This window comes from Polypterus senegalus, chromosome 11, assembly GCF_016835505.1.
Source record: "Polypterus senegalus isolate Bchr_013 chromosome 11, ASM1683550v1, whole genome shotgun sequence".
Lineage (NCBI taxonomy): Eukaryota > Metazoa > Chordata > Cladistia > Polypteriformes > Polypteridae > Polypterus > Polypterus senegalus.
Window position 1 is genome coordinate 54,753,159 of NC_053164.1, and position 25,399 is coordinate 54,778,557.

Genomic DNA, 25,399 nt, shown 5'->3' on the forward strand with positions numbered 1-25,399 from the left:
CTGTGTTTGGGGTTCTTCCAGAGGGTCTTAAAGTGGAGAAGGACAAACAAATTGTGATTGCATTCACTACACTTTTGGCACGCAGACTTATTCTGATAAACTGGAAGAACCCAAACTCTCCTCTTTTAAGTCAGTGGGAAACTGATGTGTTATATTATTTAAAATTGGAAAAAAAAAAATCAAATACTCAGTTAGAGGATCTGTGCAGACTTTTTTCAAAACATGGCAGGATCTAATCAGTAATATTTTGAAATAAGTTTATAAAGTACAGAGAATTTGTTGATTTAGGTATTTTTTAAAAGCCTTAAATTTTACACCGTTTGGCTTGCTCTCTCTCTCAAGGGTGGGGATTGATCTGTTCTTAGCATAATTCTTTTTTTTTTTTTTTTGTAAAAATGTGATTGCTATGTATTGATTGTAATAAAATTAATAAAATAAAAAAAAAAAAATGTCTGCCTTTATGAATATTTATTATAGTTGAAGAGAAAAGTATATCATAAGTTCATGTCTGTTGTTTAAAAAATATAAAGAAAACTATGAATTCAGGATGTTCATTAGCAGAGTAACAATTTACTTTATGAAGTAGAAATGAATAATAAACAAGAATAGCTGTGTCAAATATTTGAAATATTAAAATGTGTGCTTCAATTTAAATGTTTAAATTCTATATATTCTCACTTGTAATAGAACTTTTTTATCCAGTTAAATGTTCACATCGGGTAAGATCCCTAGTAAAGAATCAAAAATCAAACATAACATAGTATTCAAAATACACGTAACATCAGATTCATAGTCACTGACCTTGAGATCGTCTAAAACCATACCCCCATATTTGAAATGTGTCATTTTTAATCTTCATGGAGTAGCTTTTAGAGCAGTGGTTCTTACACTTTTTTACTTTTTGTCTCGTGGCCCAACTTTGTCTTTCTTATTGTCTTCGACACTCAATTCATAGTGGAGAATGTTTAATGTCCTCCTTGAAGAATCACCCTCAGCAGTCAGAACAGGAGGGGTGGCCCTTGGAGCATTGCTGTCAACAATTATTATGGAGAAATATCAATTACTTAAACTCATTCAGCGACCCATCTCAAAACGTATGTAACCCATAGTTTAAGAAAATATGTCTTAGAGGGTTTAGGACCATTGGTGAACAATTAAATATCAAAAATATTATCATATTCTTCATCAGCAACATTGGAATAGCATAAAATGACACTGCACATGCCTGTATCTTTGATCCTAATTTTTTCAAAAGAAGTAACTTTGACCAATCATATCCCACTAGGAGGTGAACCCCTGTGCTCAGTTGATGTAGCATGCACAACTGCAAAGTTCTTCCAATAATTTTTGCTGAAGACACATACTTGTTTAATGTGTAATGTCCTGCACAAAACATGGTTAAAATGACCTTTCAGATATAGAGAACCAAAATAGAAGGGAATCTCAAAAAGCTTGATGTCTTGCATTATTAGACATCAAAGTGAGTTGAATAGAATCATATATGTGAGGGCTGGCTTTTACTGGTGAGTCAAGAGGCATTAGACCAAAAATAAATAAATAAAACTGAAATGATTTCAAAGCATTCAGAAATACCAGGGTGTTGTACCGTGTTAGCCATTATGAATGTAATCTTTTTAGTTAGCCAATAAAAGGTGTCACTTTGCTTGACTTCTCACTACAAAGCATTCAGAAGTAATTCTTATAAACAAAAATAAACCTTGCAAATGATTTCTGTACTGATTACATAAATGGAGAGTGCTGTCTAGGAACCCGTTTTCAAAAAGATCACATTTTGAGGCAAAGCACGATTTTAATCAATATCATTTAATGAACGGTCAAAGTAAACTTGTAAAAATGATCATTGTAAACATTATTTGACCAAGTTGTGCACAGTATTGAAAATGTTTGTTGATACAGAAGGATTCCTTTTTTATAAAGCCACAATCCTGAAATAACTTTTTAAAATACTGCACCCACTACGTCTTCTAAAGTCAGCAACATATTAGCTAAAAAGGTTGTTTTGGAGGAGATGGCACTGAACTGATCTTGACAATTTTTAATTAGTTTCATAATGAATAATAACAACACGAAAGTCAAGGCAGAAACATTGCTTCCTTCACTTGTTTGTTTCCTTTGACAGACGCACATCAATGCAGTCCTGTTAGTCACATAGCAATATAGCTGGGCTACTATTTAATTCATAAAAGATATTTTAGAAACAAATGTACAGTATATTAAAGCGTAAAATATATCAATGGTCTTAAACTAAAATTTTGTCTAAGGCTAGAAACCTAATTTTGCAGACTAAAAAGAAAATAATTCATCAATGTCTTGGTCACCTAAAAACTATGATGATGGTCTTAGCCACTTAATAATAAATTATAACTGAAAACAGCAAGTTTTGGTCAGTGCTAGAATGTATTAATCAAAAAACCAGGGAGAACACTATTTTGTTCTTGAAAAGCAGTCTTCATACTCTGAGTATCAGGAACTTTAAGAAGTTAACAGACATTGGAAATTTTTAAAAAGAGTCAAAGCCACTCATGCAATGGTTTGGTTCTGAGAGGCTAAGTAAGTTGTAAATTATCCAAAACACTGACTACATATACAGTAATTACAAGGAGCAGTTTACTGTATGTTTTATTGGGCTTGTTAAATAAAAGAAAAGACTCATTTAAAACATGAAAAACTGGACCTGAAAGGAGAAACAAATACTTTGGTATTAAAGAGTACATTCAAAAATATACCTCATGATGTAAACTTTCTGTTCAACAAGTTTTACATTTCAAAAACAGGAATTAGACTTACATTCCTATGTTAACAGTATTATCTTGCAAAATAAAAACTTAAAAAATCAACCAGGATCCACTGTGATACATAATTTGGGATTGTTGTGTTCAGCATGCTGTAGAAGGTGTTGTGGATCATAGTCTAACGTTAGAGTGATTTATTCACCAACAGGCTCATCCTCAATATCATCATATTCAGGAGACAATGGATACTCCATGCCAGCATAAGAATCTGTGAATGAGAGATGCACAAGTAGGCTCAAAAAGTTTTGAATTTGACAAGGTGTCAACATAATGTGTAAAGTCCGAAAAAAAGAGTGCTAAAATTTTATCTAAGCGATTCAAAAATTAAACTTTATTTTCTGTACTTGCTCTGTTCAATTTAACATAATTAGCAGGCCCGGTTCTAGAGGCGAAGCCGCCATCGTGCCATTTAATTTCAGCCACCCCCTCACTCTATAATACCTTCACTCGTTTTCTAAACCAGTGTATTTCAAATTAAAAATTTTTGCAATTTCCTTAATGTAAAAAAAAAATTAAAGAAAGTTTCTTCGTAGGTAGAAAAATTCCGATTAACACTACAAAAAGTTTTGTTTGATGTGCTGCGTACTTGAGCTGCCACAATTCACGTTTTGTGACTTGCCCGTTTTTCTTTGAAGCAAGTTACTGACATTCAACGGGAAAAAACGAACCCTGTGCCGAGCCTTTATGTTCGGCCACCTTTGGGCATGCGCCCTTTGCACGACCAGCAGAACCGGGCTTGATCATAAGGGCACAAATTCCTCCTGGCAGAAAAGGACGCTAGGCCAATACCAACAATTTAGAGCTGCCAAAAAAGCCCTAATAGATGTGTTTAGGGTAAGGGATGAATAGTGCAGTACCTGGAGAAATGTGCATCCGAACAATCAACATGTTATTCGCTAGTGGAGACACAAATATACACCCACACATGGAAAGATGTGCCCACACATATGAAACATTAAAATTTCCACTGGATGTTTCTTTATACTTTTGTACTTGAGGGGAAAAATAGTACACATAGTAACAATAATAAAAAAACATTTTACATACTGAATTTAGAAGGAAAAATATAAATGCGTCATTTATACCATAAAATGACCTTATTTTTGGTTTCACAAAGCGTAAAAAATCAAATCAAACGGTAATTCTTAGAGTTGTTACACAAAGCATTGTATTGTTTTAAATTGAACCTCTCCGACTCGGATCTCTGCACCTTCTCCTCTCTTCACAAATCTCTTTCCCCCTCTCTCATAATACTAATCCAGATGAGGTCTCCCTCTCTTCTCGTGGACAGCTTCCAGGAACATTGAAGTGTTCAAGCATGACTGTTTTTTATCAGCCAGGTCTTATTTCTTTTTTTTTCAAAATTGCCATGCGATTTGATTATTTCTCATTACTTATTTTACTGTTTTCTTGCTCTCTCTGGGTTAGACTACTGCAGCCCTTTGCTGTTGTATTTCCAAGCAGCACCTATTGTACCTCTGCTGCTCATTAGCTGCCTTTTCTCTCTCAGTACACCTTTGATGTCAAAAACTCCTAGTAAATGAGATCAAGGAGCTTCTGAAACACCCATCTCTTCATACCTCAGGACTGTTTAGATGTTCAAACAACTGGATTTTAGTCTATACTGTATATCTAACAACATTTTTCATGTCTCTCAATGCCATTTACTGTTTTTGTTTATTGCTGAGGCTCTAGTTTGTCATATAGTACAGCTACAGGCTTCAGTGGAAATTACTCTGAATAGCTGGCATTGTACTTCCAAACAGCCAAATGTACAGATGTACTGTATCGTGTCTATTGTAAATGTTTTGGATAATAAACAAATGAATGAATGAATAGATAGATAGATAGATAGATAGATAGATAGATAGATAGATAGATAGATAGATAGATAGATAGATAGATAGATAGATAGATAGATAGATAGATAAACAGACAGTAATTTCTTCAATATACTGTAACTCAAAACAAGGTGGCAGCCTGAAATACATGCATACCTATATTGGAGTTTTCCAAGGGTTCCTCAACATCATCATAGCTGTTAGGCAGCTCATCAAGGGGGATTTTTTATGTAGTGGAAAAAAAAGAAATGAGAACAAGTCTACTTAATCTTGCAAGGGAAAGACCACCATAAGGATATCTTAGGGAAGGGCAATAGTCCACAGAAAACGTCCAGGATCTGCAAGTTTTAGAGCTTGCGCAGCTCTGGGATGGTGTGCCCTGTTTGTTTGCTTGGTGCTACACAGTGGTAATATGAAGGAGAAAGAAGAAGCTGTACATAAGCAAAATCTACATATGGACATCAAACCTGGTTTGCTTAACTCAGTGTACTGCTCTTTTTTATAGTGTTTTCCCCCTGTGATCATGTCTCCTTGAGTTTATTTTAACAAATGCATAATTTTTTTGTACTTTTTTGCACTGTCATGTGTGCAAATAACATTCCCCCATTTCACCATTATTATAATACATCTTAATATGATGCATATATTTTCAAAAAACTGGTTTATTAAATATAAAAAAGGCTATGATTTTGTTTCCAAATATTTTTCTGAATAAGTAATGACTGACTACAGATACTGTAAATACCAACATTAAGGCTGCCTTTTAATTACAAATTATGTTAATCTTTTGGCATACAGCTTCTGAAAAACAGGTTACTTTCTATTAGGGTATACAGTTGGATGAATGCCAGTTTAACCATAGCAAATGATTCAATGGTAAACAGAATGCATTTCATTGAAACAAAAAAATTTCCTAAATTAAATATTACAAACTTCAATCTTATTATCTTTAAGGTTGTGCTTCAATATATTGCATTGTCTTATGAGTTAAATTGAACTTCCTTTCCTCCCGTAAGTTTCTATAAGAACATGCTGCACAGTACCTGACAGGTCTTCGGTTTTTTCAACTGCAGTATCATCATAATAACCAGGGATCTCATCATCCAAAGAGGCAACTTTCATATCTGAGAAAGCTATACATTAAAATAAGAGTCTAATTAAAGTTATATGAGGATGGTGATGTACAGACTACCAGATGCCAGTGTTTACCTAGAACACGGTCTTGGTCATCCTCTTCAATGTCCTCATAGTCATATGGTAGCTCATCCGATAAAAAGCTCCCTGTGGAAAGAAAATAAAGCCATTTTTCACTAGTTAATCAGATTTTCACAGTCAATAAATATGACAAGTAATTCATTATCTATCTATTTACTACACCTGCTAGACTTATTACATGGTGATGCGGAACTGAAATCCATCCCAGCAGTACTGGCTGAAAGTCAGGAATCATTGGATGCAAGTTCACTGCTGCTGAAATGACTGAGTGTAGGACTGTGTTTCAGTGTCCTGAACAAATTCAGTCCATCAAGCTTATTTGTTAAGCTAATGGCTAAGATGTCCCAAGATTTTATTCAGGTACTTTTTAAAGTTTGTCAAGGTTTCTGCTTCAAAAACATTGCTTGGTAGTTTGTTCTGTATTCCCACAACTACAAAGTCCTACTTCTGTATTAAACATACTTCCCCTTATTTTCTACTGGTGTCCTCAAGTACGTGATTCACCATTAAGTTGAAACAATTCTGCTGGATCTACTATATTAATGCTTTGAAAATTTTGAAAACAGGGATGAGGTCCCCATGCAGTTTCCTCTGTTTGTGGCTAAACAGGTTTGATTCTCTGAGTCTGTCAGCATACGACATGTCCTTAAGCCCTGGGATGCACTTGGTTGTTCTTTTCTGCACAGCTTCAAATTCTGCTATGTTTTAGGCCAAGTACCAAGTGCATATTATCGTCATTAACCGCACATGCATTTCAACTGCATTTCATTGTCAGCATATTATTATATCTGAATGTTGTAACTCCAAGACATGTTAATGTGAATAAAAAGTTAAATAGTTCCAAAGATTATATGTATTCCTACAGCAGTTTCTTCAAAGATTGCACTGAAATGTATTTTTCCATCTTTAACATAATGTTAAATATTTTGTCATTTTTAAGACAAGAGACCTGTAACTTCAACTACCATCATTAATGTGAGTGCCCAGACAGCAGCCATTGAAGAAGCTCATGATCAGCCAACTAGTATAGTTGAAAAGATAGTATAGTGTTTTTCAGGTCAGAAATACCCCATCCTACCTGAACAGCTAACACATTTACAATGTTACCTTAGAAGGCATATAGCATAAGTAGCTATCAAAACTATTTAGTCCTAGAGAAGCTTTTTGCACCTGCCAAAAGCAATCATCTTCACTTGCTTCCATCTTACCTTTCCTGGGTGCATCATAAGTTCTCTGTCTAGCCAATTTGTACTCAATTTCCTCATAGACTGCATTATGGATTGGAAGAAGTTCATCCATGGCCATTCCTGGAAGAAAAAATAAGACATGCTCACAGATCCCTAGTACTGAATTTAGTAAACCACCATTGCACTGAGCTTAGTGTTCCAGAATGACACTATTATTTGTAAATAATGCAGAGATATTCTCTGTACTACCAGGGCATCAAATCAATGATAATTGCAATTACTTATTCTGTATTCTGACAAGCTCCTGAACAAAGAAATAAAACACACTGATGATTCTTTAACATATCTGGAGAAAGCCAACCAGGAAAGTAACAAAGCATCACTTACACCAAATCATAAGCACACCACTTTGATTTCAAAAACTATTAATTGCAACTTAATAGATAGGACAAAGCCAACTAATGTAGTATGGTATTGGTGTCACTGTGACAGAAAGATAACCTTGTGAGGGATAAGTTTTAGCACCGTGTTATACGTTTCTTACTAAATCCAGTGCAGCACAATATATCACACACAGACACATGCACACATGGACACACACGCAGAGAAAAAGAGAATGTTCTGTGTGTGCGGAGTGGAAAGCCAACACAGAGACTAGCAGTGAGTAAACACCATTTGCAGGCAAAAGAAGCTTCAAAATTTGTCAATACTGAACTAAATATTTGAACTAAAATAAAATTAAAAAGATTAAAGTTGAAGGTTTAAGTACATTACCTTTTTTCAGCATTCTATTTCTTTGCAGTTGTCCAACCAGTAGAACTAATAATAGAAAGAGAAATGCGCCAAGTACAATACAGACAATCACTAGAATTGACTGCTCTTTGGAAGTCTTCACAATGGTGACGTCTGCCCAAAAGAGACAAATGAAAAGAATTGAGCCAAATTACTGTATACTATGCAAACAGACATGACAGTATCTAGATAATAAAGTCAAGAACAGCAATAAATTCACAGATGTTCAGCTGACCTTTTGATACTCGGGCCTTGAAATCAGATTCAAAACCTAAAAAAAAAAGTTTCAGATATTTCAGCAGTTACTGGCAATAAATTCCACAATCTAACAATATTCTAGCAATGTGGATCCATGATTGTTATCCTTTATGTGTGGAATCTGCCCTTTCTTTCACATGAAACTCTTATGGTGATTCTAGTTTAAACTGACAGTCAAGAGAACATTATCTACAGTTAGGTCCATAAATATTTGGACAGAGACGTTTTTCTAATTTTGGTTCTGTACATTACCACAATGAATTTTAAATGAAACAACAAGATGCAGTTGAAGTGCAGACTTTCAGCTTTAATTCAGTGGGTTGAACAAAATGATTGCATATAAATGTGAGGCAACTAAAGCATTTTTTAACACAATCCCTTCATTTCTGGGGCTCAAAGGTAATTGGACAATTGACTCAAAGGCTATTTCATGGGTAGGTGTGGGCAAGTCCGTCATTATGTCATTATCAACTAAGCAGATAAAAGGCCTGGAGTTGACTTGAGGTGTGGTGCTTGCATGTGGAAGATTTTGCTGTGAACACACAACAAGCCGTCAAAGGAGCTCTCCATGTAGGTGAAAGAAGCCATTCTTAAGCTGCGAAAACAGAAAAAACCCATCCGAGAAATTGCTACAATATTATGAGTGGCAAAATCTACAGTTTGGTACATCCTGAGAAAGAAAGCAAACACTGGTGAAAGCAAAAAGACCTGGATGTCCATGGAAGACAACAGTGATGGATGATCGCAGAATCATTTCCATGGTGAAGAGAAACCCCTTCACAACAGCCAACCAAGTGAACAACACTCTCCAGGGGGTAGGCGTATCGATATCCAAGTCTACCATATGAGAAAACTGCATAAAAATAAATACAGAGGGTGCACTGCAAGGTGCAAGCCACTCATAAGCCTCAAGAATAGAAAGGCTAGATTGGACTTTGCTAAAGAACATCTAAAAAAGCCAGCACATTTCTGGAAAAACATTCTTTGGACAGATGAAACCAAGACCAACATCTACCAGAATGATGGCAAGAAAAAAGTATGGAGAAGGCGTGGAACAGCTCATTATCCAAAGCATACCACATCATCTGTAAAACACGGTGGAGGCAGTGTGATGGCTTGGGCGTGCATGGCTGCCAGTGGCACTGGGACACTAGTGTTTATTGATGATGTGACACAGGACAGAAGCAGCCAAATGAATTCTGAGGTGTTCAGAGACATACTGTCTGCTCAAATCCAGCTAAATGCAGTCAAATCGATTGGGCGGCGTTTCATGTTACAGATGGACAATGACTCACAACATACAGCCAAAGCAACCCAGGAGTTATTAAAGCAAAAAAGTGGAAAATTCTTGAATGGCCAAGTCAGTCACCTGGGGCCTCATGTATAAACGGTCCGTACGCACAGAAATGTTGCGTAAGAATTTTTCCACGTTCAAATCGCGATGTATAAAACCTACACTTGGCGTAAAGCCACGCACTTTTCCACGGTACCTCATGCCTTGTCGTACGCAAGTTCTCCGCTCGGTTTTGCAAACTGGCGGCACCCAGCGTCAAAGCAATGCTACTGTTCTTGTGTGATTACTCATTATTTTCATGACGCGGCTTTATAAATACACCGAAACTAACCGCATATTGTTTATTAGTGTAATGCATCTGATTGTAATTAACTTGTAACAATATAATGGTCCAGGGAACAGCCATAGTATTCCAAATACCATAACTGCTTTAGCGTTGTTACTTCTCACTTCTTCTTCTTCTTCTTCTTCTTCTTCCTTTTCTTCTTCTTCTTTCAGCTCCTCCCGTTAGGAGTTGCCACAGCGGATCATCTTTTTCCATATTACTCTCACTGCACGACTCGGAATATTTATATCACTGTATCTGAGTGTGAATCACAGCAGCAGCTGATCGGAAAGAGAATTATCGGTATACGGCATTAAGGATACGCTGTCTCAGCCACTGCAGAACGTTTTAAAGCCTTTCCTGTACAGACCTCGCGGTTCAGAAACAGTTTCATCCCAAGAACTTTAAGTGCACTCAATCAATTACTCCTTGTAGAACGGTTTGTACTTATAAGTACAATCACCTCACTGTAAACTTGCACTAGTTATAATATCTCACAACCTGAGCCACTTTATAAAGCGTATTTACATATGATGACGATATCATTTTAAGGTGAAATGCAGCAAAATATGTTTGTTAAATTATACACATAAAACTTTAAATTCATTTAAATAATCTATATTCTTCACTGGGAGTGTCGTGAAGGATAGAATAATTAAACATGTACTACGAAGATATTTCAATGTTCTTTAAACGTTTTGAAGAATCGGCGCTAAGTTTACAGAGCTGATTGTATGGCGATCGGTTACTTGGGGAAAGAAAAGCAAGGACTGCAGTGACGGCTACGCCAATATATATTGAATATAAAACAGAAAGAGAAAATAACAACACAGCTAAAAACGCAGCGACAAATTTCGACAAAAGATAAATGCTTGTCATGAGCACGAGGCTCATGAAACACATGTTTAATAATGTGCTTTAGCTCCTATCATCATGAAAATGACATCACGTATACATCTCAGTATTTTAGTTATTCAGAGACCTGTAATATCACAAATGTAATGGACTCTGTGTCCAGTTGGAGAAAGAGAGCCAGTTTAAGAAGCAAGTAGTGATTCACACACATAGATCACATACGAGTAGAAGATCAAATACAAAACAAAGCATTTAACGTGCTACTTTAATTACGATGTGATTTGAGAAACTGGTTAATTAAACGATTTTAAGATGAAGTTTATAATGTTCTACTAAATGACAAAATAAACTACGTGATTAAAGTGGAAATGTCGAGATTGAAGTTGACATTTCGTGCTTTTTCCCCACTGTGTGCCTTTTTTCTCTGTACCCAAATAAACTTTCATATGACACTCAGACAGTGGGCTTACAACTCTTCTTTTGACGGCAACTTTGATATGTGACTTCTTTTTTATTTCCGGCACTGTGCGATTTTGTGAATGTGAGCTTTCAAGTTTCTCCAACACGCTATGTCACTCGATCAACTTCATTTTGTTGATTATACCACGGTTTATTTGAACAAATAGTATGTTTTTTCTTTGCCTCCACTTGGTATTCGCTGAAATTTTTATATTTTCCCCGTGCTTTTCCCATTGTCTTTTCACAGAAGGCTGCGCTTAAGGCGATTTATATTGATTTGCATATTCAAATAGGCGTAATTCTGGGAGGTTACATAATGCGCGCACGGCGTTAGTTTTCACGCTGATCGGGATTTATGTAGCGGAAGAACGTGGAAGTTGGAGTACGCACAGATTCCTGCATCTGGATTTTTCTGTGCGTAAGCACATTTCGGCTTTTGTGCTTACGCAATGTTATAGTGCGAGTTCTACGCACGGCGTTATACATGAGGCCCCTGATCTTAACCCAACTGAGCATGCATTTCACTTGTTGGAGACTAAACTTCGGACAGAAAGGCCCACAAACAAACAGCAACTGAAAGCCGCTGCAGTAAAGGCCGGACAGAGCATTAAAAAGGAGGAAACCCAGCATCTGGGGCCTCATGTATAACGCCGTGCGTAGAACTCGCACTATAACATGGCGTAAGCACAAAAGCCGAAATGTGCTTACGCACAGAAAAATCCAGATGCAGGAATCTGTGCGCATCTAACTTCAACGCTCTTCCACTACATAAATCCCGATCAGCGTGAAAACTAACGCCGGCACGCGCATTATGTGACGCCCCAAATCCTCCCAGAATTATGCCTATTTGAATATGCAAATCAATATAAGTCCCCTTAAGCGCAGCCTTCTGTGAAAAGACAATGGGAAAAGCACGGGGGAAACATAAGAATTTCAGCGAATACCAAGTGGAGGCAAAGGAAAAACATACTATTTGTTCAAATAAGCCGTGGTATAATCAACAAAAGGAAGTTGATCGAGTAACATAGCGTGTTGGAGAAACATGAAAGCTTACATCCACAAAATCGCACAGTGCCGGAAATAAAAAAGAAGTCACATATCAAAGTCGCCGTGGAAAGCCGAAGTTGTAAGCCCACTGTCTGAGTGTCATATGAAAGCTTATTAGGGTACAGAGAAAAAGCCACACGGTGGGGAAAAAGCACGAAATGTCCACTTCAATCTCGACATTTCCACTTTAATCACGTAGTTTATTTTGTCATTAAAGTAGAACATCATAAAATTCATCTTAAAATTGTTTAATTAACCAGTTTCTAAAATCACATCGTAATTAAAGTAGCACGTTAAATGCTTTGTTTTGTATTTGATTTTCTATGTGCTCTATGTGTGTGAATCACTATTTGCTTCTTAAACCGGCTCTCTTCCTCCAACTGGACACAGAATCCATTACATTTGTGATATTACAGCTCTCTGAATAACTAAAATACTGAGATGTATACATGATGTCATTTTCATGATGATAGGAGTTAAAGCACGTTATTAAACATGTTTCACTTCGATGAAATAATTTATTGCAGCAGTACTCAGGGGCGGCTCTAAGCTTGTGGTAGCACTGGGCAGAGGAAGAATCGGTGGCTCCTTCGCCCGCCAATGTCATGCACGGTGGATGGCCACGTATGTTGCAGACACTAGCCGCCTCGTGCTCATGACACAAGCATTTAACTTTGCGAAATTTGTCGCTGCTTTTAGCTGTGTTGTTATTTTATCTTTCTGTTTTATATTCAATATATTTGGCGTAGCCGCCACTGCAGTCAGTGCTTTTCTTTCCCCAAGTAACCGATCGCCATACAATCAGCTCTGTAATAGACGTTAAGCCATCTGCTTAGCCCGATTCTTCAAAACGTTTAAAGAACATTGAAATATCTTCGTAGTACATGTTTAATTATTCTATCCTTAAAGACACTCCCAGTGAAGAATATAGATTATTTAAATGAAGTTAAAGTTTTATCTGTATATAATTTAACAAACATATTTTGCTGCATTTCACCTTAAAAATGATATCGTCATCATATGTAAATACGCGCTTTATATAGTGGCTCAGGTTGTGCGATATTATAACTATAGTGCAAGTTTACAGTGGGGTGATTGTACTTATAAGTACAAACAGTTCTACAAGGAGCACTTGATTGGCTGCATTTAAAGTTCTTGGGATTAAACTGTTTTGAACCGCGAGGTCCGTACAGGAAAGGCTTTGAAACGTTTTGCAGTGGCAGAGACAGCGTGTGCTTAATGCCGTATACCGATAATTCTCTTACCGATCAGCTGCTGCTGTGATTCACACTCAGATACAGTGATATAAATACTCCGAGTCGTGCAGTGAGAGAAATATGGAAAAAGATGATCCGCTGTGGTAACTCCTAACGGGAGGAGCTGGAAGAAGACGAAGAAGAAGAAGAAGAGAGAGTAACAACGCTAAAGCAGTTATGGCATTTGGAATACTATGGCTGTTCCCTGGACCATTATATTGTTACAAGTTAATTACAATCAGATGCATTACACTAATAAACAATATGCGGTTAGTTTCTGTGTATTTATAAAGCCGCGTCATGAAAATAATGAGTAACCACACAAGAACAGTAGCATTGCTTTGACGCTGGGTGCCGCCAGTTTGCAAAACCGAGCGGAGAACTTGCGTACGACAAGGCATGAGGTACCGGGGAAAAGTGCGTGGCTTTACGCCAAGTGTAGGTTTTATACATCAGGATTTGAACGTGGAAAAGTTCTTACGCAACATTTCTGTGCGTACGCACCGTTTATACATGAGGCCCCTGGTGATGTCCATGAGTTCAAGACTTCAGGCTGTCATTGCCAGCAAAGTGTTTTCAACCAAGTATTAGAAATGAACATTTTATTTCCAGTTATTTAATTTGTCCAATTACTTTTGAGCCCCTGAAATGAAGGGATTGTGTTAACAAAATGCTTTAGTTGCCTCACATTTTTATGCAATCGTTTTGTTCATCCCACTGAATTAAAGCTGAAAGTCTGCACTTCAACTGCATCTGAGTTGTTTCATTTAAAATTCATTATGATAATGTACAGAACCAAAATTAGAAAAAAGTTGTCTCTGTCCAAATATTTATGGACCTAACTGTACACTTCTATTTCTTTGTCTTACTGCATTGTGGGAAAAAACGTTTGACCAGGGAAAAACTTAAACAGGTAAATTGATCTATCTCTTCTCACTGTTTGCTTTAGGTTATTACTCATATTCGTATATTGAAAATGGCAATTTAAAAATAAAATTTTAAAAGTTTATAATTACAATGCTCTCCACTAAAATCCTCCAACACAAAAAATCTGTGTATTTTATAGATTTAGATTGTCGTTCTGATTCCATTTCTGAAATTGGAATTTTTCTGACACAAACAATTTCTATGGGATGTTGGATTGAGTGAAAAAATTTCATTTTGAATGTTGAATTTTTTTGTTTAAGAACATCAGAGCAGTCTCTGATGAACATGGGGAGAGGTTCCACCAGGGCATCACTCAAATGGAGAGACATTATAGTGAAAGTATGTCCACAATATGTTAACAGAATTCTGTTGGGCATTACACTGTGAAAAACGTTCAGAAGATTGTAAGAGGAAAAAAATTATTAAGTGAAACTTTTTTTTGATAAATGCGGACACATCACCACATTAACACATTTGTTTTGCAATTGTTAAACTCAGTTGTACTTTATTTTAGGATGCCTAGGAGGGGGAGAATTTCCTTTTGCTCTGGATCACCTAAGGTTTATTTTCTCCAAAATCACTCTTTGAGGAGAAATTTGTTTTCCCCCTTTTTTGTTGTCAGCTACCCACATATGTTATGAAACTCCCTTTTCACTCTTCTTTTAAACAGAAGAGTACTTAAGTGGGTTTTGTACTTTTCCCTGTGTTTTAGTAAATCTGCGTCAGTGCTCTAAAACTGTATTCAGTGAAGAGCACAATATCAGAAAAAAATCAATATGAATTGAACTATACACTTAATTGTATAGCTTACTTTGCTCTATCAGGGGTTCCTAAACATTCTCATCTGAGGACCCAAATAAGAAAACTGATACCATACTGAGACGCATTGCTCGTTTTACTTCTCACCTCTGCAGTTCACTCCTGCATCCTCTTTGTGCTCACAGTCATTCCTTCCCAGTGGGTCATGTTGACAGTACCACAAATGAGTCTCGGTGCCCCGGCACTTGACTTTGTTTAGCCAGATGACACCGTTTCCTCCGCCAAACTCCATCTCTGCACTCACTGCTTCTCCGCAGCCAAGTTGTCGACAGACCACCTGTGCATCCTTCAGGTCCCAGTCGTCATCACACACTGTGCCCCATGTGTCTCCAAAGAGCAGCTCCACTCTCCCTGAACAATTACTTGTTCCTCCAACCAGACTCAATTTCTGTGGCTCTGTAGCATAAAGAAAACATTCTTCAAGCCCTTTCTACAGTCAGTCTTACTGTGTGACTAAGTGAGTAAATAGTTAAGCATGAGCTCACCTGAACAGCGCTCCTGGGTGAAGTCCTCTGAACAAGACTTTGGGTGGCTGGTGTTTACTGGATTATTTCCTGACAGGCAATAAATAGAAAACTCAGATTAGACAATTTTCAAGTATAACATTTAGCATTGAAAGCATGTGTGCCTAATTGTGGCCTTTAGACACACACACACACGCACACACACACACACACACACACACACACACACGCACACACACACACACACACACACACACTCTTACACAAACATTACTCACTTACCCCTGTTTATTCATCTATTAAGAGAACATGGCTGACTCAATAGCTACAGTAATAAAATACTCAAAAGGATAATCTCAGAGTACTCAGCCAGGTTGTGAATATTTCTATGTATTCTGAATATTAAAAATATAACAAACAATATTTATCTTCTTTTGTACTTTTAGCAGTGTAGCAAGCAACACGCACGCACACACATTAAAATATTGACTTTCCACTCACTATGAAAAGTGCTTATAGAAGTGCTATATAAATGAAAAGGATTATTACATATTATTACTGTTATTATAGTAATAATATCGCATATTCTATTTTAGTCAGATGCTGTTTGAAATAAATCACTTACTGAGGGTACTTTAAAGAAACAGAGTGAAAATGTTATTTAGTTGTTTGGAGAATTTAATGGAATACTATGGACTATAGATTTTATTTAAATTAACCAAAATTCAACAAGGGTACAAAACAGGCAACATGCCCCAGTTCAAAGTTTAATAGTTTAATACAGTTTGCCTAGGTAACTTTTTCTGAATAATAAGGATGTCATTATATACAAACTAATATTTTGAATACTTTACCTGCTTTTAAGACTGGCTTAGAATGTGATAGGTAGTAAGTATTAAGTCCTTGTTAAAACAAATGTTAACATTTACAATTTTTTTTCTAACAAATAAAAGCTTCCATGTCTGGGATTATTTTTAAGCAATCAATCAGTGCAATTTTTATTTAAAGTACTTCCTTTATTATTATCATAAAGTAAGCAGATAATGTAATTAAAAAGATACAGTAGATAGATAGATAGATAGATAGATAGATAGATAGATAGACAGATAGATAGATAGATAGATAAGACGTTATTTGTTCCTGGGGGAAATTAGGCTTTTTACAGAAGCTCTTTAAATAAATACTGTAAGTACAAAAAGCGATAGAAAAATCAATAAACATGTCATGTCAATCACAAGCTGTCATCCGAGATTGTGGATTCCAGCCCCTGAACCATCCACCCTACAGTCCTGACCTGGCTCCCTTAAATTATTTCCTGTTCTGAGGTTTGAAAAAATTCTCTCTGTGGACAACGGTTTTCAAGTGATGAAGATGTCATGGCAGCTGTGACGTCGTGGTTTGAAGGTCAAACAGAAGATTTTTTTAAAGGGGTTAAAATCATTGCAAGAAAAGTGGATGAAGTGTATGGAGCTATCAGGGAAGTATATTGAAAAAAAAACACATTTTTTGAAAACTCTTTTTTCCATACTGAGGTAGATAAATTATTGAACACCCCTCATATATACAGTACACACATACTATGGTCTGAACTCATACCAGAATGACTAAAAAGGAAGAAAAAGTAAAAGAAAAAAAAATGTCTGACTTGGCTGTCACAGTCACAGTGAGTCATAATGTAGGCGTATTGTTGTTGGCATAAAGTAGCCCCAGTAGCGTTTCTTGACACACTTCTGCTGAATAATTTGTTGGCTGAAAGTACTCAGTGTTAGTGTGTCAGAGAGAAAATGTGCAGCATTTTGCAGCACCTGTTTTGTTTTAATTCTGTCTTTTGCTACGACCTCCAGGGGGTCCAGAGTGTGTCCCATAGCTGAGCTTGCACTTTTAATTATTGATTTGGTGGGCTTCTCTTGAAGTGATGTTACCAGCCCAGCACACCACAGCGTAGCAAATCACACTGGCCATCACAACATGGGAAGGATGTCACTTACCATATTAAAGGAATGTAGACTCCTTTGTAACTTGCTGGATTTATTTCTTTTTTTTTTAAAAAGTTGATTTATAATACTTTTCTTAATGAAAAAAATTACATTATAGAGCTGAGCTTTTCATATTTTTCATGATTTCTACTTTTATTGGTTTACAATTTTGTAGAGTTCATGATGCAGTGTTGTGTGAAATTTATAATCAAAATTTTAGTAGTTCATGCTCCTGCATGGCGATATATGGTATTAAGAACACAAACGAATAACCTTAATCATAAAATGAATTACTATTGTGTAGATAATAGTAACAAGAGATATAGTAGGAAGGAATTTGCTTTAGCAGTGAAAACCATAAACACATCATATGACATTTCCTTTAGAAAATAGGGAAATGTTTTCTTAGCTCTGCAGATCTCTTTGTTGTTAATCACACCTTTATTTCCAGGTAAATATGAAGATATATTTGACACCTACTTTCTCCATGATCCTCATGACAGTTTAAATCAATCATGTTTGAATACCATAGCATTGGATACAGAAAATTATTTTTTACCCGAACAAGTGAATGCTGCTACTTCATTCATGGAGCATTTGTTTTTACCCCAGGGTGAAGAGGGGCACTGCCAGATAGATGACTCATGTCCTCTACATTTCATATTGTCCAGCCATTTTGGATCAGGATCCAGCTTTGATGATTCTTCTGTAATGGAAGAACTAAGATTTCCACATCCTAATTCTTGACAGATCATGGCAGTAGTGGTCTTATCCATGCCATTAGCACATACGCTGCCCCAAGAATTGTTATAGAAAACCTGAAGTTGTCCAGAGCAGCCATTTGTTAACCTCAGGACCTTGAATTCTATCAAAGAATTAAATAAAAAAACAGAAACAATAAAAGTGGTTTTAATAGAACACAAAATTAAAAGCTGTATACGCTTATACAGCAGGTGACTCTGTGGCTACGTCTGCAAGGTCAAGGGTCTTGTGAGTAACAACTCCTAGTAGCTGGTAAAAAATGTCAACAACAGACAAAGAATTCACACAGAGCGTTCCAATGCCTTATTTTATTATACTTGTGAATCCATAAAGAATACACCAGTAGAATCCATCCATTTTCCAACCTGCTGAATCCAAACATAGGGGTCTGCTGGAGCCAATCCCAGCCAACACAGGGCAGGAACCAATCCTGGGACAGGGTGCCAGTCCACCACAGGGCACACACAAACTAGGGCCAATTTAGAATCGCCAATCCACCTAACCTGCATGTCTTTGGACTGTGGGAGGAAACCCACGCAGACACGGGGAGAACATGCAAACTCCACGCAGGGAGGACCCGGGAAGTGAACCCAGGTCTCCTAATTGTGAGGCAGCAGTGCTACCACTGCGCCACTGTGCCGCCCACCAATAGAATAAAAATGATACAAGAAACAATGTACAAGGTACTACCCCCTGTTTCTACTCACCCAATCAGGCACCATCACAAATATTCAAAATTCTGAAGTGGCATAAGCTGCCGTAATTCAAGGTGTTCATAAGAAATGTAATGACTTACTTCATGTAGAAGTACATAATAAACAAGAAAGGTCGCATCCAATATTTGAAATACTGAAATATGTGGTTAACTTTACATATTTAAACTCTAAATATTCGCAATTGTAATAGACATTTGATATTTTTTACCATCTGACAGAGGTCCATAGAGGGCTAGTCCCTTGGTAAAATATCCCAAATTGAAAATAACACCATTTCATAATAACAGATCTAGGAAAACTCTAAAACGATAACCCACATGCTTATGTTTGAAAGGAGTAATTTTTAACCTTCCGGGATAGAGAGCCAGGACCACGGTAAAAAATCAAATAATAAAAATATATTTGTGATCAGCAACCTGGAAATAGCATAAAATGAAATTCCACATGCCTATATTACTGATCACCATTTTTGAAGTTTTGTCAAAAAGAGTAATTTTGACCCCTGGTACCTAATTAGGAGGTAAACCCCTGGGGTCACTTGATGTGGCATGCACTACTTCAAGACCTTCTGACATTTATACTGAAAGCACTGGTTGGCTTACTCTTCATCATAAGGGTGTCATTTCCTGCACAGAGTATGATCCAAAATGGCTTATAAATGAAGGTTTTTCAGGTCTAGAGTGACAAAAATAGAGTGAAACCCTAAAACCCCAAAAAGCTCAACATTGTGCATAACTAGACAGTAAGAAGAGTTGAACGGTATATCATATGTGGGGGTTTTGACTTATCTGTAAGTGTTTTCAAAGCATACTGTATATAAGTAATTATTATGAACACAATAAGAAGTTAAAACAATGAGTAATATTACCTGCAATATTAACACAGTTTTTTCTAACCTTAACCAGAGTAATGTGTGAAATGATATTCTACAAAAAATTTAAAAAATTAAAGTACTGTATATTCAAAAAAGACTTAGGGATTATTCTAATCTCTTTTTCATAGAAACGCTTTTCTAAACCTTTTGCAGACTGACTATACATGTTCTCTGGGAGAGTCTGAAAGGCCTACTGTTAGCAGATCTAAGGTCAAACAGATACAACTAACCAAAGGTGGCATTCACAAGTAAAAGACAGTGGAACTGTTTTTGCCAAACAAAGCTATTGTCTTTGACAACTGTCTAGTACTATATATAGACACTACAGTACATATTATTGAAAATAATGATAACTTAGAAAAATGGCAGTTTAAGATTCAGAGTTCTGGATAAAGAACATAAAGCAATCAAAATTAAGAAGTTATACTGCACATTGAGATTGCATTACTGATTCATATTCAGTCTAGATTATTTTTAACAACTCTTAAGTATTGTCTTAAACGACAATTGTTTTACCTGTACAGTTCACTCCAACATCCTCCTTATGCTTACAGTCATGCTGCCCCCATGTTTGATGTCCACAGTTCTGCAGTGACGATTCATTCCCCTGACAATGCACTTCATCCAGCCAAATGTGTCCACTTCCTGGTCCATATGAAACTGATGCTAAGATATTTGGAGCTGTGTTACACTGCAGCTGACGACAAACTACACTGGCATCTTGTATGTCCCAGGAGTCATCACACACTGTCCCCCAGGACCCATTGTGGAAAATCTCCAGTCTTCCATCACAAATGCCTCTTCCATCAACAAGTCTAAGGGCAAAGTGATCTGAAGAGGAGAAATATGAGGCAATAATTTGACAATTAAAATTAACAAATGTCCATGTGATTAGAGATTAATGTAAGCAGGAAATATTTTTCATGCTTTAATACCAAAAATGTAATAAACAGAATCCCTGTTTTTTTTATTTTATTAATTTTAATTAAAAGCAAATAACAATCCATACAATCAAATCAAACTTAACAAAACAAAAATTCAACCCCCACCCAAAAGAAAGAGAAGAGAGCCAACCAACAAAACAAATCTTTGAAGCAGCAAGGAAGGACGAGTATCCTTTACCCTGATATAGTAGCTTATTCTAAAATGTTATTAATTAGATCCTGCCATTTTTTAAAATTACTTGAGACCTTGATTATAAATAAGCATCCAGTCTGTCATCATGATTATACAAATGCCATTTTAGCCGTTGTAGCAGAAATTCCCTTAAAGCTAAAGACGAATCACAATACTTAATTTTTTACTGTTTTTTTCTTTCACAAAGCCAAAACAATTTAAGGATTAAAGAGGAAGGATTTGCTAATGTTTACAAAGAGCCTTTTATGTCAGTTTAGTCCTATCATAAAAGGATTTGATTGCCTTTATTACAGGACACTTGTCATCTTGTTAAACACATTCTAAGCCAGAAGTAAGTGTACATAAGTTCATCACAAGTACTTCCCTGACACATTAGCTTAGTACTATATATGTATTATTATCATTTATATTATACTAGCTGTGTAAGCCTGTGCTGTAAAAATCCTGGGCTCCTAGCAACTACTGAAATTGTCAGAAAAATATTGAAAAGCAGAGTCGGTAGTTTTGTTTTGTTTATCAGAGGCTAAGCAAGTTTCTGTCTCGTTTGTCTTTCCTCGGCATTTTCACTTTGGCGATGGAGTCACTTTCTTTGAGCTTCATGCTGTAGCCTCACACTTCAGGGCCGGACAGACAGACACACACACTTCCATGCATAGATGTTTATAAATAAGATTGTTATATTTCTACATGGGTGGTGCAGTGGGTAGCGCTGCTGCCTTGCAGTTAGGAGACGTGGGTTCGCTTCCTGGGTCCTCCCTGCGTGGAGTTTGCATGTTCTCCCCATGTCTACGTGGGTTTCCTCCGGGTACTTCGATTTTCTCCCACAGTCCAAAGACATGCAGGTTAGATGCATTGGTGATTCTACATTGTCCCTAGTGTGTGCTTGGTCTGTCTGTGTGTGTGTGTGTGCCCTGCGGTGGGCTGGCACCCTGCCCGGGGTTTGTTTCCTGCCCTGCACCCTGTGTTGGCTGGGACTGGCTCCAGCATAATGGATAATGGATGGATGGATGGATATTTCTACATATAAAAGTAATTCTTTACATTTAGGTAAAATAACTAAAATATTTTCTCACTACTCAAACCATTTTCCATGTAGGGAGGACCCAAGAAGCCAATCCACAATCTCCTTTCTGCAAAGCAGCAGTGTTTCCACTATGCCACCTTTGTGAGTTTGAAGGATAAAATAAAAGAAAGAAACTTTATTGTATTGTATACTCCCTTGTATTGTTTGTTTTATGTATATTTGTTAAGGATTCTCTTTTTACACTGAAGTAAATCATGACAGGATAATTTTGGCATTTTAACAAAAAGCAATGATTTTATAATTATTAAGTTGTATTTCATCTACTTGTGACCTTGTAATGGAATATTGAGGTGCAGAAAAAGGCCCTGGTAGCTGTTCAGTTTTAGCAATACAGGAGCTTTTTAACATTACCATTGAAGATCACAGCATCAATTACAGGTTGTTGGACAGAAAAGACAGAATCTGCCTTAAATATGGATTCAAACCATCAATGAGATTTTCATCAACGGCTTTTGTAAAGACTGAAAGTATCTATCTGGCTACACTCCAGTTCTTTGTCACACATGTAGTTTACTGATGGACTGGTGTGGTCAAAGGCAGAAACAACTTAGCTACTGTTTCGAATGGAGTAGGGGACTGTGGAGTGTGCATATGTGTGTGTGTGTGCTGGTGGTAGTGATGGAGTATTAAGTTGCTGCATTCAGACAGGGAAAAACTGTTAAGCCCCTAAGCTAAGTAAAATTTACTTTTATTATACTCAGGTGTGTTATATATTTAAAAGATATTGAAAAAGCTATCCTACAGCAAAAAAGTATGTTTTTAATAGATAGATAGATAGATAGATAGATAGATAGATAGATAGATAGATAGATAGATGAGACTTTATTTGCACAGAAGATTGGTAAACAACCAAACAATTAAATAAATCAATTAATAAATAACTAAATAAATAAATCAATAAACAATAACATTCCCTCTCAAATACACAACAGAATGACTAAAAAGAAAGAAAAGTTCTGACTTGGCCAGAGGTAAAAAGAACAGTCTAAGCTCAAAGAGGCATTATAAATATAAATTATACATAAAATAAATATAAGCTGTATTATAAAATATAAAAACATGGTGACCCGGTGGTGCAGTGGCAGTACTGCTGCTTCGCAGTAAGGATACCAGGGTTCGCGCACTTGGTCCTCCCTGTGTGGAGTTTGAATGTTCTCCCAGGGTCTGTGTGGGTTTCCTCCTGGTGCACCGGTTTCCCCCCAGAGTCCAAAGACATGCAAGGTTAGGTGGATTGACGATATTAAATTGGCTATGGGGTATAGTTAGAATGTGTATATACAATATGTGTGTTTGCCCTGTGATGGTCTAGCGCCGTGTCCAGGGATTCCTCCTGTCTTGAACTCTATGCTAGCTGGAAAAGGCTCCGGCACCCTCACAACCCTGCTCATGAGTAAGTGGGTTAGAAAATGAACAAATATAAATACATTATAAAATATAAATTGTACCAACAGCAATATTTCTGCATAATGCCTCACTTGACAGTTGGTTCTTTTTAATTTTCTTCCATTTTAGCCATTCTGGTATGTTTTCAGAATGTTTAAATCCCATTATAGCGAATAAAAAAAAAAAGCTATAACTAAATATCTCATTTACAAATAAAATATTTTTTGCAGTTTAAGTGCTGTTTTTTTTTTTTAATATAGTTATTGTCAAGCTTGGGTCACAGAGTTGCATGAGAGACAGGAAGATAAGTCCAGTTTTTTAAAGGAAAATGCAGGTACTTTATTACTGTATAGAGAGGGCAGGTACAGTCTCATTCAGAATAGGCGCTGTTAGGAACCACAGCACAGTCGATTGTCCTGCTTTAGCTACCATCTTGAGATTAGAGCACTAGCGGCTGGGAATCACCACTGACTGAAGAAAACAGATCAGGAGAGTGCAAGGAAGAGCAGATAAAAATCCCGGTGTTAAATGTTAAGCATTGTGCTACAAGAACAATATGCGGTAACCCTGATCCTACGGAGGACAACCAGTTGTTTTGCCCTTTCTTGGTTTACTGTTTACCAGATGCAGGAAAGCAGCTACAGAGCTGTCCTTGCGCTGCTGCAGTAGGACAAGGCAAATTGGCAGCGGTCCTAGTCACATTACAATATATATTCCCCCCATTTTCTTTATCATGAAACTTCCGTTATAAAGAAATATTTTTATGGCCCCATGAGTTTCATTATAATAAGGTTGCTCTTTAATGAGCTTTAGCAAAGCACCAAATCTCCCCCTGAGAACAACTGAAGGGCTGTCCATCTGTCTATAGATGTAGTGCCATTGAAAGATGCCCCAGGAGTGTTTCTTCAAACATTTTTGCTAAATAATCTGTTGTCTGAAAGTACTTAATAATATTGTGACAGAAAGAGGATGTGCAGAAATTTTCGTAATGGCCATTAGTTTTATCTTTATTACTTCCAGGGGGTCGAAACTGCATTCTATAAATAACCTGCCTTTTTAACAGTAAGCATTTGAATCTTAATTCTGATATCAATGTAACACATACACAATTGAAATATTTTGTGGTCTAAATAGGAGTTTTCTCTACAATTCCAGGTAGATACATTAAGTCACAGCACTAGCATGATTTAAGGTTGTTTATGGCTCATCCTTTACATCAGTTCATTACCCTTCTAACATTTTTGTTGAATCAAGTAACTGACTAAGCACTGCCATCTTTTTTAATTAACTGTGGTATTAAATAAAATCATTATTATTGGAAAGTGAGTTTATTAGAAGCAGATTCAATTACATAACTATAAGATTTTACTATCACACCTATATTTAGACAGTACTCTCCACTGCAGTCCATTTTCTCCTCAATATATAATAATTGTTTCATTTGTTAGTTCAGCAGCTCTAACTCTGTCTCATTTTCTTGGAAGAAAAAGATGGAATAACCCTTACCAGTGCATGCAACTGCAGCATCAATACTTTCTCTACATTCATTTTCCTGTGGATGGCTGCAGTTCCCCAGATGTTTTTCATTCCCAAGACATTCAAAGCCTTTTAGACACAAAGTTCTGTTTCTTTTTATGTACTGTGAGGAATTTGGTGTTTGAGTCCTAGAGCCGCACTGAAGTTGTCGACATACAACTGAGGCATCTCTATCACTCCAGGATTGTGCAGCCACTTTCACCCAGGTCCTGTTGTAATAAATTTCTACCCATCCTTCACAGCGGCTGGGACCACCATACAGTCTGACTCCAAAATTCTGGACTAGACACAGTGAAAACAAAGAAAAATAGTGTTAAGATCTGAGGAACTGAAGAAAATAAAGCAATCATGAGTGTAAAAACATTGCACTGCATTTACT

The 25,399-nt window shown here is 36.7% G+C and overlaps 1 protein-coding gene across 1 annotated transcript in view; it reads right to left on the reverse strand.

Moving 5' to 3' along the window:
* Positions 1–1,840: 1,840 nt before the first annotated feature.
* The window catches only part of LOC120538548 (scavenger receptor cysteine-rich type 1 protein M130-like), a 103,813-nt gene continuing 80,254 nt past the window's right edge, over positions 1,841–25,399 (reverse strand). Inside the window, exons 18-28 of the mRNA XM_039767943.1 lie at positions 24,991–25,302; positions 20,397–20,711; positions 18,088–18,393; positions 15,574–15,642; positions 15,176–15,484; positions 8,084–8,119; positions 7,831–7,962; positions 7,078–7,176; positions 5,864–5,935; positions 5,698–5,787; positions 1,841–3,021 (exon numbers count right to left, since the gene is read on the reverse strand). Of these exons, the coding sequence (XP_039623877.1) occupies positions 2,948–3,021; positions 5,698–5,787; positions 5,864–5,935; positions 7,078–7,176; positions 7,831–7,962; positions 8,084–8,119; positions 15,176–15,484; positions 15,574–15,642; positions 18,088–18,393; positions 20,397–20,711; positions 24,991–25,302 (1,814 nt within the window). The 3' untranslated portion in view covers positions 1,841–2,947. The remainder of the gene's footprint in view (positions 3,022–5,697; positions 5,788–5,863; positions 5,936–7,077; positions 7,177–7,830; positions 7,963–8,083; positions 8,120–15,175; positions 15,485–15,573; positions 15,643–18,087; positions 18,394–20,396; positions 20,712–24,990; positions 25,303–25,399) is intronic.